The sequence below is a fragment of the Toxotes jaculatrix genome, chromosome 17, assembly GCF_017976425.1.
Source record: "Toxotes jaculatrix isolate fToxJac2 chromosome 17, fToxJac2.pri, whole genome shotgun sequence".
NCBI lineage: Eukaryota > Metazoa > Chordata > Actinopteri > Toxotidae > Toxotes > Toxotes jaculatrix.
Window position 1 is genome coordinate 2,480,625 of NC_054410.1, and position 17,354 is coordinate 2,497,978.

Consider the following 17,354-nt stretch of genomic DNA (forward strand, 5'->3'; position numbering starts at 1 on the left):
GAAATAATCTTTAGTTTTGTGATTTTGTGATGGTAAACCCAAGTACAGCAGGTCGAGTTTTGCTTTCCCTCAATCAGACTGAACATGTGACGTCTTAGTGGTTTAAGTGATTTACGTCTGAAGGAGGAGACACAGGTTAAGAGCTTTTTAAAACTGGGCAATTAAGACATGGTCTCGGTCCAAAAAGGGGCTCCCTAAGGAGGAGGTTATTAACGCTAACACTGTATCTACCCAGGTGGTGCTTCACAGGATGGCATGCCTCAAATTTTTCTTGCGCACATCAGCTTCAGATTTTATTTGAAAATCAATTTGGGCTTTTTACCTGCCCACTGGCCAGTATCCCACAAATCTGAGGGAATCACCGCTGCACTCTCGTCTTCTCTGGGCGCTCCAGGGTTTGATCGTCAGTGCTAAGTGATATTTGGACCTGAGAGTGAAGCTAGCGGTGCATTAGCCACGCTGGGCCGAGCACTCAGATCGATACCACAGAAATGCAAGGCAGCACTGTGGTGACAGGAAGTGCAGGTATCAGGTAGCTCATGTTGTCCGGACCTGTCTCAGACACGTGTTTGTGTTTTTTTTCCTGCTCTGTGCAAATGATGTGTTTACACGTCTGTACAAAGTGACTGGAAGGCAACAACAAAGCAAACATAAAAGCACAGCAGTGCAGCAGTATTACCAAATCATACTTCCAGTGTTTAGTATCCAGGACGGGCGTGTCGACCACAGCAGGGAAAAATAATATTATCAGGTATCAGGACAAATATTTTTAGTCACATTCTCAAACTCTGCTCCTCTGGTGTGTGGTTACTTCCCAGTTATGCAGCGATTCAATCTGATAAAACTAAATGAGCCTTTATTCAAATGCGAGCGAGTAATTGCAGTTATTTTGTCCTATTATACACCACAGTCACGCTTCAGTTAAACTAATTTAATGATGAAGCTTCTGTACCTGCTCCCTTTTCTGCCTTTAAACAACCCATCTGTGATATTACAAGTGTTCTTTCTCCCACTCTGCTTTAAAGTCAGAGCTAATCCAGACGGATGAGATCATCTCTTTACATCTTTTCTTTCTTTCTTCTTTTATTTTCCTCTTGGCTATGAGCAGCCGAAGTGACACAGCATTTAGTTTTGGCTCAAGTTCAAAAAAACATTTCCGAACCTAAATCAATTTCTAGCCGGAGAGAGGGAGAAAAAAATATTCACCACAAGCAGAACAGCTGCTTTTGTCTTTGCCAAACGCTTTTTGTTCATTTTCTGACCATGTATGTGTTAGATTAGATTTTTGAAGCATTTATCAGAAAACATGTGACATGAAAATGCCAGAAGACAGAAAGACGTGGACATAAGCACTAAAGAGTCAGAGTCCTTCACAAAAAGTAACTGTGCTTTAACATTTGTAGAAAGGTTTAAATTTTAATGTCTGTTTGCTGCTTTCACTTCAGAAATCAGCAGAATATGTCATCTGCCCAGGGCTTCACAAACGTTTGCACACTGCTGTCGATACGACTGTGAAACCTGGTACTAAAATATGCTGCAGTCACACTGGGTCCTGAATCAAGGACAAATGGACTTGGTTGTAGGTCTGGACGACATTTCACCTCTGATCCAAGAGGCGTCTTCGGTTCTGAGAGAGAACGTCCTCAAGATCTACAAACAAAGTACAAAGCAAATTAACTATTTGCATTCATAACATAACTGACTTTCACCATTAGATGTGCGGCTACATGAGGCTGATTTGAGCATCGTGAACAGGAGAACAGCATCAGCGTTTCCTGTTTTGGTTGCGGCAGTTTAAACGTGTTATTTTTGCATGGATTGAAGCGGCGCTGATGGATTTGTCGCAGTGAACCTGCTGTGAAAATGTCGGGAAAGTTGTGCGACTCGGTGAGAAGTTTGAGTGCACTTCAGTTCCCAGGGAAATCCAACCTGATGCGTTCTGCGTTCCTCACGACACCGCGTGAAAAGCCAGCCTGATGAATCCAAAGACGACCCAGCATCACATGGTGCTGAGGCCTTATAATACACACTCGCACACAAGGACACACACCCTCACACACAGAACACGCATGCAGACACATACACAGACTTCATACTGTAAATTCTTTGTCAGATCTTTATGCTCGAGGTTTCTGTGAGAATGTGCGTGGATGAGACTGTAGGTGATTCATCGGCTCTGCCAAAGTCACACTGATTTTAATTCAGAGTCTGGGACATTTGAGCAGACATACAGGTCGACTTCAGGGTGGGCTGCGTGTTTCAATTCAATTCAATTCAATTCAATTTTATTTATATAGCGCCTTCCACAATCAAAATTGTCTCAAAGCGCTTTACAGAGACCCAGAGCCTGACCCCAGAGCAAGCACTTAAGGCGACAGTGGCAAGGAAAACTCCCTTTTAACAGGAAGAAACCTTGAGCAGAACCTGGCTCAGATGGGGGACCCTCCTGCCGATGGCCGGGCTGGGTGAAAGGAGGAAAAGGAGGAAGATAGGACAGCTAGGAATGGAGGAGAGGGGGAGAAAGACATGCAGCATAATACAGACAATGTGGGTCAGTATTTACATTACAGTTAGTGAACAGTTATTGGATAATGTGTGCTCAGCAGATTAGAATTATGAAACAGAGCACGGAGGCAAAAAGCTGTCATGACTGGTAATTATTTACATTACAGTTTGCAAAGAATATTAATCAAATATTTATCTGTAGCAGAACGGAACATTAAACATGTTAGAAATAGATCATTGTAAACAATAAACAGCAGCAGGTGGGTGGAGCCAGGACCATAGGACAAGCAGCTCCGGAGCCAGAGACACCTGCAGAAAGGTACAGAGAAAGAGAGACCAGAGAGAAACAAGCACAGGACTACGGGACAGAGAGGACACAGAGTTAATGACATGTAATAAAGGCTAATAAATTTGAGAGTGGGTCTGAGGAGAGAAAGAGAAAGAAGAAGAAGTGCGCAGTAAATCATGGGATGTCCCCCAGCAGCCTAGGCCTATAGCAGCATAACTAGGGGATGATTCAGTTGCCTGAGCCAGCCCTACTAAGGGCTATATCCTTAACTGTAACAGTGTCTATAGAGATAATTGTGACTAACTATAAGTTTAATAAATAACTAGGACTGTAACTACAACTAATTATAAGCTTTATCAAACAAGAAGGTTTTAAGCTTCGTTTTAAAATTAGAGAGGGTGTCTGCTTCCCGAACCCAAACTGGCAGTTGGTTCCATAGGAGAGGGGCCTGATAGCTAAAGGCTCGGCCTCCCATTCTACTTTTAGAGATTTTGGGAACCATAAGCAAACCTGCATTCTGGGAACGAAGCAATCTGTTAGGATGATATGGTACTATCAGCTCTTTGAGATATGAAGGAGCCTGGCCATTGAGGGCCTTATATGTAAGGAGAAGGATTTTAAAATCAATTCTGGATTTTACAGGAAGCCAATGAAGAGAAGTTAGTACAGGAGTAATGTGATCTCTCTTGCTAATTCCAGTCAGTACTCTCGCTGCAGCATTTTGGATCAGCTGGATGCTTTTTAGAGAGTTAACTGGACATCCTGATAATAGGGAATTACAGTAGTCCAGCCTAGAAGTAACAAAAGCATGGACTAATTTTTCAGCATCACTCTGCGACAGAATGTTCCTAATCTTACTGATATTGCGCAGGTGAAAGAAGGCGGTCCTAGAGACTTGTTTTATGTGTGAGTTAAAGGACAGATCCTGATCAAAAATAACTCCAAGGTTCCTCACAGTCGTACTGGAGGCTAAATTAATGCCATCCAGAGTAACTATATGATTAGATAAACTGTTTCTGAGGTGTTTGGGACCAAACAAAATAACCTCCCCTGGGTTGCATAAGTATTAAACAGTCACAAATACAGTCACAAATACAGAAGCTGATCACCAACCTGCTAATCCTGTGTCGAAAAGCCCTTTTTAGAACTGGAAAGTTCTCTGATCGTTTGTTTTTCGTTACCCTGACTCCAGGGACGACAGTTTCAGTGCTGTGAACTCAGTGTACTCTCCATCCCCGTATTCTCTCCATTGGTTTTATGTTCAGTGATCAAGAAGGGGGTTTTTTTAGTAGCTGACATGGAGAAGTGACAAGAAATATGGGGAGAAAGAGGGACTGACATGTACCAGAGGTCTTCAGCCCGACTTGAACCAGGGACTTTGTGATTACGTGGTCAGTATCGTAAACCCTTAGACCACAAGGACGCCCTGTGATACCATTAGTAAAACTGTCTGCAGTGTTTTCATTACTCTATAACTGTAGCTCCTCCCTGTGAACTCAGTGAGGAAATGGTAGCATCCAGTCAGCACCACTCTCAAAAACAAATACGTTTAAAGCGCTCGTTATTTTCTCCTTGGTAGCAAATAACATTTTACATAAAGGGAGAATTAAGTGTGTGGGACACAAGGTCGTATTAAAGGTCATGGTTACTCTTTGCAAGTGTGTGTGTGTTGGAATGTGTTGGAAAAGCAGCACACACACCACAAGCATAAAATACCAATGCTCTCATTTGTTTATGGTATTTATTCCCGGCATCATAATTAATATTAATTGTGGTCGTGATGTGTCCTGAGGTTCCTTGTTTTATTTAACTTATTACTCACTGTAAATGTTTATCATGTGGCTTTGTTCATATTGCTGCTCACAGACAGTCGAATGTGGACAGTGCACTGACAACAATAACACTACTGAATATGGAAATAATTAATAGTTAGAGGCCATGTGTTGTTTCACTGTGAGTTCACTTCTATATTTGCTGTAACTGAATTGTGGTTCATTGCAGATTCTATAATATTTAATGTGTAATTTTATGTACTGACTGTATTTTCCCTCATGTTTTTTTTTTTTTCAGCTTTTCTCATCATCCAGAAGTGGACTGGAGTCTGGAAAGTTCCTGGTTCAAGTCTCTGCATATGCAGGTAAAGTTACATGTTCCGTTTCTCAGCTCTGTCAGCGTCTGTGCATCAGTGTTTAGTCCGGTCTTTGTTCGAGGATCAGACACACAGGCTTCCTGCATCTGAAAACCTGGTTGCTCCTCTCAGAATCAGTCCCAAACAAATCAGTTCCGTTTTTATTGAAATTATTTAAATGTGACGTTTTAATGTGCACAAATGTTTTTAAAAAATTAGATAGAAATGCTTTTCAGACAAATGTGTAATTGTACCACGACACTGGACCTGCTGTCATGATGGGCTCAGTCAGTCCACTGCTCTGGTCCAGAGAGAAAATATCTAAACAGGCATGAGATGGATTTACATGAAATATGTTAAATAAGTTTAGAAATTCATGGTTCCCAGATGATGAATGAAGTGACTTTTCTCTCTTGGTCATGCATTGTGGCACAGGCATTAATGTTCCCCTCACAATGAATCTGATGATCCCTTAACTTTTCCATCATCAGATAAAAGTGTCGCACAGTTCAAGACATTGTCCTTTATCATCAACAAACACTCACATGCTTTGTCACAGTTTGACCGCTGCCTGTGTGTGTGTGTGTGTGTGTGTGTGTGTGTGTGTGTGTGTGTGTGTGTGTGTGTGTGTGTGTGTGTGTGTGTGTGTGTGTGTGTGTGTGTGTGTGTGTGTGTGAGAATAGCATCTATAGTGTTGCAATCTGCTACGTTCAGTTGCCCTTACAGGGGTAAATGAGACTGAATTGAGTTGAAATGAAACGCTCGACTGAAAGGCCTATAGCTTATATCTGCAATCACTGTAATTACAGCATACAAGTCAAAAATCTGCCCCTCTCTCATGTGATGACCACATGATGGACTTCCATGCATGCTGGTGAAATCGCATCTGCCACATGCATGCGTCTCATCTACATGCGACCAGTGGCAGACGTGACTAATAGTTTCTACTCTGCCTTTAATTACCCACATTTATATTTCATTTGGGAGAAAATTAGATTGAACCGTGCAGGCAGCGCGGCCATGTGGTACAGTGTCGTTCTTGTTCCAGGGCTGTAGGTGGTTTCTGGCATCGGCAGTGTCGTGGACTCTTGGTTGGACAAAACAAGCAATTTGTGGAGATCGGCTTATATATCGAAGTTTTTTAATACTTGCTGACATTTTATAAACAAAATGATTAATTGATTACTTGCATATTTGATAGATTAGTCAATAAAGAAAATCTTGTTAGTTGGAGCTTTATATAAACCACAGCTAGTAGTTTAGTTTATAGTAGTTTAGAGTTCATGTGGTCACTCGCCTCAAAAGACCTTTGCTTAATATCAGCTTTTATTCCTCAGTTGTGGGAAAAATATCCAGATGTTTAACTTAAGTAAAAAAGAACAATAAGAAGTAAGAGTCCCACTTCAAAAAATTTGTTCAAGTACTGTATAAGCACACAAGTAAAAGTACTTATTTTGATAATCAGTTTGATATTAAATTCCAGGACAATAGTAATTATTATTATTACAGATGCATTGTTGTAGGTCTGCGCGCAGTGTTTGGTGTTGTAGTGGTTTTTTTTTACCTCAAAATGAATGTAGTTATTTTCCGCCTCTGATACGAAGACGGTAATAATGTTGAAGATAAAATAAAAAATTGTCATGGCATATTTTTGTGTTGCTAAAATAGTCACTTCTAAACTAAACTAAACTTCTAAATCTGAATCTGTTCAATGAAATGCGATTACATGCACAATTTTCCAGTTTCAGTGTGTAGATTCAGATAAGCACCAGTTTGGATTCAGTGAGAGCCGAAGGTTTTGGAGTGACTGCTCTGAAACGACCTGGTCACTAACTTCCCCTAATTTCCTCTCTCAATTAGCGAGTCCACGTGGTCTTTCTAAGAACGTCTTACCACGAATCTGCTCTGTCCGTCTGTCCGTCTGTCTCTTACAGTCAGTCAGTGGGTCCGGTCAGGAAAAAAATAAAAAACAACAACATACCAGCAGTAAATTTGTTTACCCGTGAAGAATGAATGATGCCGGATCAAATCCATGTCTGCAGGAGCGCGGGTGAACGCTGGTGTTCGGGTCACATCTCGGACTTTCGCTTGTATCTTCACGGTGTCTGGAGCTCCCTGTAAATCACATACAGATAAACAAACAAAAAGGAATTTGTTCCTCAGGGTCATGGAACTTGTCAGACACATTCCCACATCGTCTTCATCAGGAGAGAAGCTGAGACGTTTCTCAGTCACAAGATTTCAGCCATTTCTTTATTCCCCTCTTTGTGTTGTTTCCTTCTCTGGCTGAGCCCCGGTTTAACCTGCACCTTTTCTCTGCTGTTTGACGGTTTTGATTCATCTTTTATCTCTAAATCCATTTGATAATTGATTAATTATTTAAAGACTTTTCAAGCAAAAATAGTTCCAGCTCCATAATTTGCTGTTTGTGTGTCTTTTGGTTTTATGTGACACTGAATCCGTAATTTGGGGGTTTGGGGCTGTTGATTGGACAAGCCAAGCTACTTGGACACATTCAGTATTTTCTATTGAAAAAATAATCAGTAATAAGAATAGTTGTTAGTTGCAGCCTTAACATAAAACCATTAGTGGAATACATTGTTTAAAAACGCCAGCCCGTGCACGTGGGTTGTCTTTACAGCCTGAGGGGCTTTAAAGACCAGTTCTTCTGCTGATGATTTTTAGCATTTTTAGATCAACATGAGGTGCTGGAACTCTACATCACAGCCAGAACAATGAAAGGTTTTTAGTTAGCAGCTCGTTAAAGTACCTCAGCTGTGTCTTAAATGTGAATCTACCCTTTAGGTTTTGAGTCTTGTGAGTAGAGAACAGGCCATGCCCAGCATCAGAGCTAATTAAAATGTGCTTTTCATGTTGCACACAGCAACTCGATCAGTGCTGCCGGCTCTGTCTGCCCTTCCATCCATCCGTCCAGTCGGTCCGTCCCATTGTTTTGCAGCAGCAGAGGCTGTTTGTTCTGTGAGTGTGTGCTGAGTCAGCCCGGTAGACGGAGGCTTTCTGAGCCAAAGCCAAAGGCTTTACTGCGCCGCAGCAGTCTGATGTCTGCCTGCAGAGAAACATTAAACCCAGACTGACACACCGCAGCACATTTTTACTGTCACCGCACCAGCTTCACCATCTCACCATGACTAATGTGCAGATAGATAGATAGATAGATAGATAGTGTGCAGTAGGGCACGTGTTGCTCCTCCTCATGTGTGGCCACTCCCTGAATTCCTCTCTGACCAACAACATCTACTAAACTCTGCTTCTGTCTCATTCTCTGGAGTGAAATCAGACCCACAGATGCACTGAGAGAAGGGTGAAATGCAGTAAAAACAAAAAGTGACACGGCAGTAACATCAATGTTTGCTGCAGAACAGTGAAAAACGTGTTTTATCTGTATGTTTAGCTGATTAATCCCTAAATTTAAAGCCTAACCAGGGGACAGAGGCTGTAAATAATCTTCGGTTTAATGCGTAGAACAATGTTTATCTGCACAGTCCCTGTCAAATTAACTAAGATGTAAACACATGAATAAATAGTAAAAGGCACCATTCAGGCTTCATGGAGCCACATTTAATTAGATTTCATCTGAAGCAGCCCTGTGGGAAGCTGTTTGTTGTTGCTGTTTAAGTAGAGTTGACAGGTGGGAGGTAGCTAAGAAAAAGTCCAAGTTTGAGTAAAAGTATTTGATTCTTTTTTTGTTGTATGAGACTTTTCTGTGCGAGCTTTTCTCTGACTGCACTGATCTCACAGCACGAGTGACTGGATCACTCTCAGGATCATGATTTCTGAATGCAGGTCGCTACACTTCTAGAGTTTAAACGACTAAAATGTGCATCTTCTAAATTCTGCTTCCATGTTAATATATCAGTAATTTGATAATGTGCATGTGTAATACATTTGACTGATAAGTACGACCTTGGAGTGTTTTTCATGTAAAGGTTTTATGGACTTGTAGTAGTACTGCGGATGAGTGTGCAGCAGAGGTGAAGGTGAAACGTGAGATTAGGCTTCTCGCTCAATACTTTCCATGACTGGCATAGTTTCCAGTGAACCAAGTGAGTCTCCGAGGAACCCTGTTACCCACTGTGAGAACCTCTGGTTCTTATTTTACTGAAAGGCACAGGGGCAGGCTCTGCGCAGGGATCAGGTTCCCTGCATCTGACACCAGCTGCTAGTGTTGAAGCTGCAGAAACACCAGACAACAGCACCAACAAACACCTCCGAACATACGCGCCGTTTGAATTTGCACTGTCATGCTCACCTTCGGCACGCACTCGCTTTTCTTTCAGACGGCCACCAGAGGGCAGTATCAGCTTCCATTTGGTGGCTCGGTCACTCCAGCATGGAATAAATGGAGAGGGTACTCTGTTGCCCTGAGCTGAGACTCCCAGGTTGTGTGTTGTTTGTGACAAGCTCTGCCACTCACACCCTGTTGGGTGTATATGTTTTAAATTCAGATTGGGGTTAAGCCCTGAGAGGAAGGCAGGATTTTTCTGAAACCTGAAAGGACTGTTTGCCTGGGAAGCAACACTCAGGGCATAAAAGTCCATTGAATCGAAAAAAAACAGAGCCCGACCATAAACCACATGCAGTCGGTCCTGTATTGACTAATACCTCATTGTGTATGCATGGCTGGCGTGCAGTAAGGCACGTTTTTGTTTGAGAGGCTGGCAGAAATGACTGTGCAGTTATTTGTTTCTTGGTCCGTTTTTTTGTAATCTGGATATAATTTGAGTCTTTGACCCAAAAAACAAGAACAACAATCAAACAAACAGTCCAGGGTGATGTTGCGTAATCAGGCTTGTTCTATAGTTTGTCCAAGGAATAAAAACTCACACAATGAAGTTTTTTTTTTTTTATGTATTATTGAATAAAATCTATAAAATATTCCACAAAAAATACATTACATTATTAATTATCATCTTATTACCCAGCAAACTCATCCTTCAGTTACATTTATACCATAATCAGCGTCAACAACATACAGCTTGTGCTTCATAGACCCTGCTGACACTCTGTACTTTCATACAATTATAAATAACACTGCAGCTTTCTGCTCATTATATTCAGTCCTGTCTGATAGATTACGTAAGAGACAAAAAAAAAACAAAAAAACAGAGAAGTGGTTTATTTCACAGGCTGAAATCCAACGCATTCCCACTGTATGTCTGTGCAGAACCATTAGGAGCAAAAACAAGTTGTTGTTGAAGCAGCAGTGCGCTCTTCGTACATCTCATGTGATTGGTCCGTGGTCTGAGTCTGAGCAAAACAAGCTCTAAACCCCTCCTACTGAACGAGTGACGCAAGCTGCTTCCTCCCACCCCTCCTCCTCCTCCTCCTCCCACCCCTCCTCCACGTCCTCCTCCTCCTCCTCCTCTTATTTTTCCCTCCTGGCCTTTGCTGCCACCTCCTCCCTCAGCTAGTTCACTCTCAGCCTGTCAGGATACGTTAAGCTCATACGCCAGTGGTGCTCACTGAGGCCAAGAAGAGGGAAGGAACGATGATGGTTCTGGCTCTGAGTGCTTTACGTAACACCCCATCACGGTTCTTAGGTTTTTATCAATGAAGCTCGAGCTCCACGGCCACAAACACCCCAACCCGAACGAACATTAGGTTCGGTAGTAAGGCACGTCGTCGACATGAGACCAGAGATGAAGATGAGGACGGATTACTTTGGCCTGACAGGGCAGCGCTGGATTTTCAGCCGAGATCAAACAGTGAAATAAACAACACCAAACTGTTTCTATCAGTAACAGATTGGTCTATGGCTCATGGTGTAAAACAGGAGTGTCCAGGTTGACTGACAACAGACAGACATCAGGAGGTAGAACAGGAGTAAACCACAGAAAGCGAAGGTCAAGCATCTGATTCATCGCGACCTTCGACTCACTGTATCTCTTCTACTGGACAGGAGATTGGAGTTTCAGGTAGAAACACATATAAAACTGTTTTTAAAAAACAAAAAAACAACTCCCAACATTTCTAATAAAAATTCACACCATCAAGGCCATAAAAATACATAGGCTTCTGTTGTCATTTACAATTCTGAGACATGGCAAAGTTGTCCTGACTGTTGACTTCGGTCAGAACCAGACTGGGATTACATTACTGTTTAAAGTACATGTTCTATGCTGCGTTCATGTCACGTTGGATTTACCGTAAAATACGAGCTGCCGACGAGGAATAACCGTTCACGTCATCCTCATGGTGAAAGGACGAGTAGAATTCTTGTACAGGCTCCGACAGTTTGTCCCGTTTGGCGTCACAAATGGAACAAGAGGGCCGAGGAAAAAGAAAAAAGAAAAGCAGTGGACATGGCAGCCGTGGAAGATCGAAATCACAAGTTACACTCACACCCGATAATAGACTCTACATACAAAGCACAAGTAATATCTGCTGCAGTTTGTGGTTGATTTTTCATTCATAAATAAGAATAATATTAGATGAAGGCATTCCAACGAGTTAAACATTTTACCCTTCCTCTGTCAAACCGAGATGTCGTCCCATTTTCCCGCCTCTCGTGACACGACGTGACTGGCGTGGCGTTCATCTCCGGGGATTGGGAGCTTACTTCTTTGGCTGGTAAATCCCCAAATAAATTCAGAGGCCACGTTCTCTGTTTCACCAGCCGAACAGATGCAGACGGTTCATCCTCTGACTGCTGGACGACCGCAGCCACCAGGAGTCTTTGGCTGATGTCCGTTTCAGATTTAAAGACGCTGCAATAAAAAGCATTCAGTCCCAGTACTGAAGGGAAACCCAGGCCTTTGCCCTCCTGGCTGGCTGAAGCACACCCTCTTAAGTAATTGAAGGGATTTCAATTAATAATCAACCCAGGTCTGATATAACAGCCCGGGTGACGCACAGCCCACGGCAGCTCAGGTTCCTTCTTCCTGAGCTGCTGTTTCTGCTGCTTTTACCCAAACTTGACGAAACAAGACAGAAAAATGGCGTCAGCGCTTGAGAAACTTAAGGCTCCACCTGAATCTAGTTTTACTGAAGGAGGGAAAATCCACCTTAGACACTCTTACACTGTAACATGGCACCAAGCTGTGACGTCCAGTCGTGTCTCTTACAACACTTCCCTCACAAGTGTTGCAGTATTCCTTTGGTGCACCGACTTTGTATAGACATGCCTCAGCCACCGTGGAAAGTTACCCGATTGCTGTAAAGCTGCAGTTTAATTTTAAAATTTTCACTGATTAATCTGCTAATTACTTCCTTAAATCACTGATTAATCATTTGGCTCATAAAAATATCTTGTGAGAGGCTAAATTTAGCATTTTTGCTTGACGGATGACTTAGCTAATTAATTATCAAAATTGTTGCTGATTAAATTTCTGTAAATCAACTAAACTGTTAAATTGGCCGACTGCTTTCTGAGTGATGACCAAAAAAAAAAAATAAACAGTGTAAAAGTGTTTTAAAGTGGATGTTTTTCTAATATAACGAGACATAAATCAAGTCGCCTGATGGTTCCTTATGAATGAGGCACATGCATAAGAATTAGTGTTTTATTCTACCTAAAAGTAGCTGAAGTCTCGGATTTTCAACCGAAATGTCAGATGGAGCCTTAAAATATCACGTAAAAGCAACAAGGTCACGTAAAAGCTCATCGACCCTCAAATCAGTCTTTGTTCCCCGTCTCCCCTCCCAGCGTCCTCAGTCCTCAGAGCAGCTGCGATCAGATTCCAAATCCTTGATCAACCAAGAACAGTAAATGTTCATGAGTCTGTCTTGGTGATCAGCACTTTACTAGAATCTCCATGATGTGGTCCAGCTCGTTCAGGTCCATCAGACACGACTGAAGGCTCCCAGGTGAGCCGTGGCTGGAAGAGCGCACTTTCACGTCCTCATCCGCCCAGAGAGACACGCTGACGGGCCACAGAGAGCCCGACGCCCAGGCAGAGGGCAGCTCTGAAGTCTCGTACATTGATGTGTCAATGTCCTCAAAGATGTCGTCCATGGCGAGGTCGCTGAGGTAGCCCATGGCATTTACTGCATCACTAAAAGCACTGATCGTGGCAGCGGACAGTGATTTCTGCTGGTCGGGCGAGCCGTTTTCCTCCTGAGAGGGAAATTCAGGGGACAGCGGTGGAGACAGAGACAGATTGTCCCCATCGCCCTCCGCACACCCGGGGCACGTAACCGGCATGTCCTCCCTGAAGTCGTCCCTGAGAAGACAGGAGTCAGGGTGGACGCCGTTGAGGAGTACGTCCGGGCTGCTGGTTCCCACCCCGTCGCTCCGCATGTCCTCCTGGATCTGCCTGAGAGTGTTGACGAGCAGCACGGAGCGTCGAAGGCTGAGCTCCATCCCGGCCTGGTAGCGCTGGAGCTTCTCCAGGCAGAGGCCGAGCACCAGCTGACGCTGCTGCAGGTGGCTCATTTCCGATTTGGACGGACCCACGAGGACCCCGCCCTCGTCCTCCCTGTCCTCCTCCCCATCCTGTTCCTTTTCCTCCGTCACAGCGGCGGGGACCACCTCGCCCTCCAGCTCCTCCAAGCAGCTCCACTTTCGCTTCACGCCACGACCCAACATCGACCTTGATCAACGGATAAAGAGTTCACCAGTTAGAATGTGTGACCAATATGCATTTTGAAGACAATACAATAATACAGTTAATATGAATATATTTACTTTCATGGAAAAATACCCCAAGTATTTGGCAAAATATCAGTTTAATTAGATTGTAAAATCATCTTAAGTGGTGTCATTAACAGTTTAAGACAAACTTGAGATATTTTACTGCCTATTATCAAACAATCAGTCCACCCAAACTTATCAACTTACTTTTTCACTTTTAAACAATTAACTATATTACAGATCGTTCTGTAGGTCAGTTAATCGATTAACTGACTAATCATTTCAGCTCTTACAGACACAAACCCCTGTAATTTGCTCTGATAAATGAGAAACAAACTTTGACCAGGTGATGGATTCTTTGGGAACACTGAGACACATGTGGGCTCACATCAGGCTGCGCTGCCATGTAGTAAAGCTTGCATCCAGTTTATGTAAGAGCACCAACCTTGCAAACATGGCTACTATTCGCTTTCAGTTCAAGACCCCCACAAAAAAAAGAAGCACTGAAATAAAAGAAAACAGCTGCAGACAAATACAAAAATAAGCTGTAACCAAGTTCACGGGGTAGATGTGTGAGTTTTTCCATTTTAGACGTTTGACAAGTGAACATTTCAGCTGTTATGAGTCACTGTTAGACACCCCTGCAGGCTGAAAGACTTTACTCATCCATACAGGCATGGGTTAGTTACCTACAGATCACTGTCTCTCTGATGCTTTCCTTATAAGAAATGGGTCCACACGAAACCCCATTTAAAGAGAGTTTGACCCCATCTGAGGGCATTACAGCTGCTCGGTCTGATTTAATACATTAGGAAAATAAAACCTTTGAGTAAAGAACTTATTCCTGCAAATTTCTCCCTTTAAACTCGTAAAAAAAAAGAGAATAATTTCACTCTGTCTCACTTATTTTGCCGAGGTCGCCCCAGAACAGCCCCTAACCCCCTTTAACGGTCCCCGGACTTCAGGAGGAAAAGACGAGCCCCGTTTAAACCAAGTTTAAGGGGAAAACTTGAGGAAATTCAAAGATAATAACTGAAGGAGGTTAAAGAACAACCTTACGTGGCCTTGGAAAGTGTCATGAGGTGTAGAAATCCGTCGTGTTTTCGGCTCGTGTCGCGTCGTCGCCGCGTTCCTCTGCGCTCGAGCCCAGGAATATGAGGAATGTACAGTCGGTCCGTCCACAGCGGCGGGAGGGGCGGGGGGGTGGGGAGCTCCGGAGCTCAGGGCCGCCTCTGATTGGTAGACTCGCCCGCTGATCAAGCCTCCGCCTCCGCCACTCACGGGGCAGCGAATGTGCGGCCGTTTGTTCCGACGGCGAGCTGCCGCTGCGTTCAGGCGCGGCTCGTAAAAACCACGAGCCTTTCCGGGAGCACACGTGATCGGGAAAATTTGCGTTCGTTCGTAGCCAAAGCTGGATTACCAACCGGGCAAAGGGGGCAGCTACCCCCAGATCTCCAGGGACCCCAATAACCACACGTTTACTCCATATCAGATGGGTCTACGTAATTGGATTAATCGTAATTTTGTTTGAAATATGCACCATTGGTGTACAGTACTAACTACGGTGGGTCCATCTCACGGTCCTGGTCTTTTAAAGGGTCAAAATCTAGTTGCGAGATGTTGAGTTCATTTGTTGTAAATTAGTGTTAGAAATGAAGTTTTTTTTCCCCCTCATTCCTGCCTTATTACTCATAAGATGACCCCTCAGATTTACCATTATAAGCTATAAATGTGTGTGTTTAAAAGTAGGAAGATGTAAAATGCAAAACGTTTAGTGTAAAAACTAAAAGACTGTTTAAAACTGAAACTGTGTAGGCAGCACTTCTTTCGTTAAGGTGGAGCTGCTTTTGACCACTTTAAATACTGTGTAGTTTAATCTTTAACAGTTCATCGTGTTTTATAACCTGATTTCTGTACCTGACTCAGTAAATACTGCAATATAGCACCACTGCCAGACTACCAATCCCAGGTGTGTTGATATGAGACAAAAAAAATGCTGCCCAGTGATAAGAAAATGTAGTGTAGGCAGAGCATCACTGGGATTGTGATCAGTTTTTTGTCTGTGCTGTCACTCTTTTTAAAGTATCATGTTCCTTAACCATAAAACAGGATTTCTTTTATGTTCTGGTGCCATGTAGCTGAAAAAGTTGTCAGATTATCAGTTCAGTTTGAATATTAGAGGAGGTCCAGGTGGAATATGTGGAAACTCTCGTGTGTTTCAAAAGTCTTTTGGTGTTAAAACGTTACCAAACAAATAGTTCAGTGTTAGAAATATCTAGAAGACCTATAAAGTTGCCGTGAGCACCTGAACGCATCGCTTTAAAGGGGCAGATGACTCTGAAGGGAAGGGGGTGGACGGGACCGGAAAGTCGAGAAGGCAAACACCAAATAAGGAAACTCTCCATTCACGTTTTTCCGCCTTTTCCTCGTCAACCTGTCACAGCCACACTTAAACTTCTTCTTTCCTCTTTTTCTGAACAGAAACCAAACATTCAGCGCTGTCAGCTGATCTGCACCTTGTGGGGTTTTCGTGACAGAGCTGCACGGTCACTAAAATCCACCTTAAAAGCCTAAATGCTGCTGTGCCTGTGTGAGCTCCTTAAATTTCATACCAGTGCCAAAAGATCAAAAACACGAAACTACAAGATCTAGTAAGTATTATCATTACGTTTGAGCATGCTGCGGAAAAAGAGCAAATATGTTTAAGAGATTAGCTGAAAAATAAGTGACACATTTGGCTGTAAGTTGTGGTTTTATGTTAGTTTATTTAAAGCAGTTAATCAGAATTTAACTAACTATGGCATCTATTTTATTATTTCCAACCAAACTATTTTATGTGAACGTGACAAATGGTTGTCTTGGCTTCAGACCTCAAGATAACGACAAGCACCTGAAGGCAGCATGAGACTAGTGACCTGTTAGTACTCATTAACCCTGAACTCATTCACGTTTTTAAAGGCCGTGGCGTGCTCTGACAGCAGATAGCGCGTGTATAATGAGTATAACATATACTGGAGTCAGAGTAGATTACCTCCCAGACATCACACGGTGTAAACTTTGTATTTCTGGTGCGTCTCTGAGACACTGCACGGATTTCCTGCACATCACATTTATTGTGTTTTCTCCGTTGCTGCTTTTTAAGACACTACGGCCTCTTTCTCTGATGACTCGTTTTTTCCTCAGGCTGCCTTTTTGCTGACTCACCAAGAGGCCATTAATCTTTAACTACAGGCTAACCGGGACTAGGCGGCAGGCCAACATGCAGAGTAAGCTTCAATTTTACGCACAAATACCTTTTGACGGTTTCAGACCAGACTTTGTGAAAGTTTTATGTAAATGCGACACGTCTGAGAAGATGAAAAGTCTCTCTTCAGCTGACTGAATAGTGGCATTCATTATTAATAGGAAGTTTAAAATGGGTTCTGTGTGCTTCCATGTGAACAGGTTAGTTGTGTGCATGTAGCTGCAAACAGACAATGGTCCTGTTCTGCTGAGTCCATTGTCAACTCTGCATCTTTGCATATCTAATGCAGAGTCTCACGGTCCAACATCAGCATGTGAGGACCACGTGAGGACAAAGGTCCCACTGCATCTGGGTCACGTCTTATTCATTTCCAGCACTTTTACATTAGCACAACAGCAAATCTGTAGCCGTTACTGTAGCAAAGCAAGGCACCAAACACCTTCAGGACTTACCTGCTTGTTCGGAGGACATGTTTTTGCACGCTTTACCAGCGGCTGTCGCATCTCTCCAATTTAGATTTTTCCGGCTGATAACTGTCGAATGGTAGAAGTTGGCGCTGAATGCTCAGCTGTAGATGTAGATTTGTCTTCAGCAG

General features: G+C 43.0%; 1 protein-coding gene across 3 annotated transcripts; it reads right to left on the reverse strand.

Moving 5' to 3' along the window:
• Window positions 1-9,791: 9,791 nt before the first annotated feature.
• On the reverse strand, window positions 9,792-17,233 carry si:dkey-177p2.6 (uncharacterized protein LOC568712 homolog). 3 transcript variants are annotated; one of them, XM_041061033.1, is made up of 2 exons: window positions 17,212-17,233; window positions 9,792-13,474 (listed from the first exon to the last, which is right to left on the reverse strand). In XM_041061033.1, exon 2 carries the CDS (start codon window positions 13,468-13,470, stop codon window positions 12,676-12,678), a length of 795 nt encoding a protein of 264 aa, XP_040916967.1. In that variant the 5' UTR covers window positions 13,471-13,474; window positions 17,212-17,233; the 3' UTR covers window positions 9,792-12,675. The 3 variants fall into 3 exon arrangements, with proteins under 3 accessions (XP_040916967.1, XP_040916966.1, XP_040916965.1); XM_041061032.1 differs by lacking the exon at window positions 17,212-17,233 and adding an exon at window positions 14,570-14,686; XM_041061031.1 differs by lacking the exon at window positions 17,212-17,233 and adding an exon at window positions 14,575-14,659.
• Between the last annotated feature and the right edge of the window lie 121 nt (window positions 17,234-17,354).

Coding starts and splice junctions, on each gene's coding strand:
- si:dkey-177p2.6 (XM_041061031.1), bottom strand. CDS start 14,594: ATGACACTTTCCAAGGCCAC. Junction 13,475..14,574: donor ATGACACTTTCCAAGGCCAC/GTAAGGTTGTTC, acceptor CCGTTGATCAAG/GTCGATGTTGGGTCGTGGCG.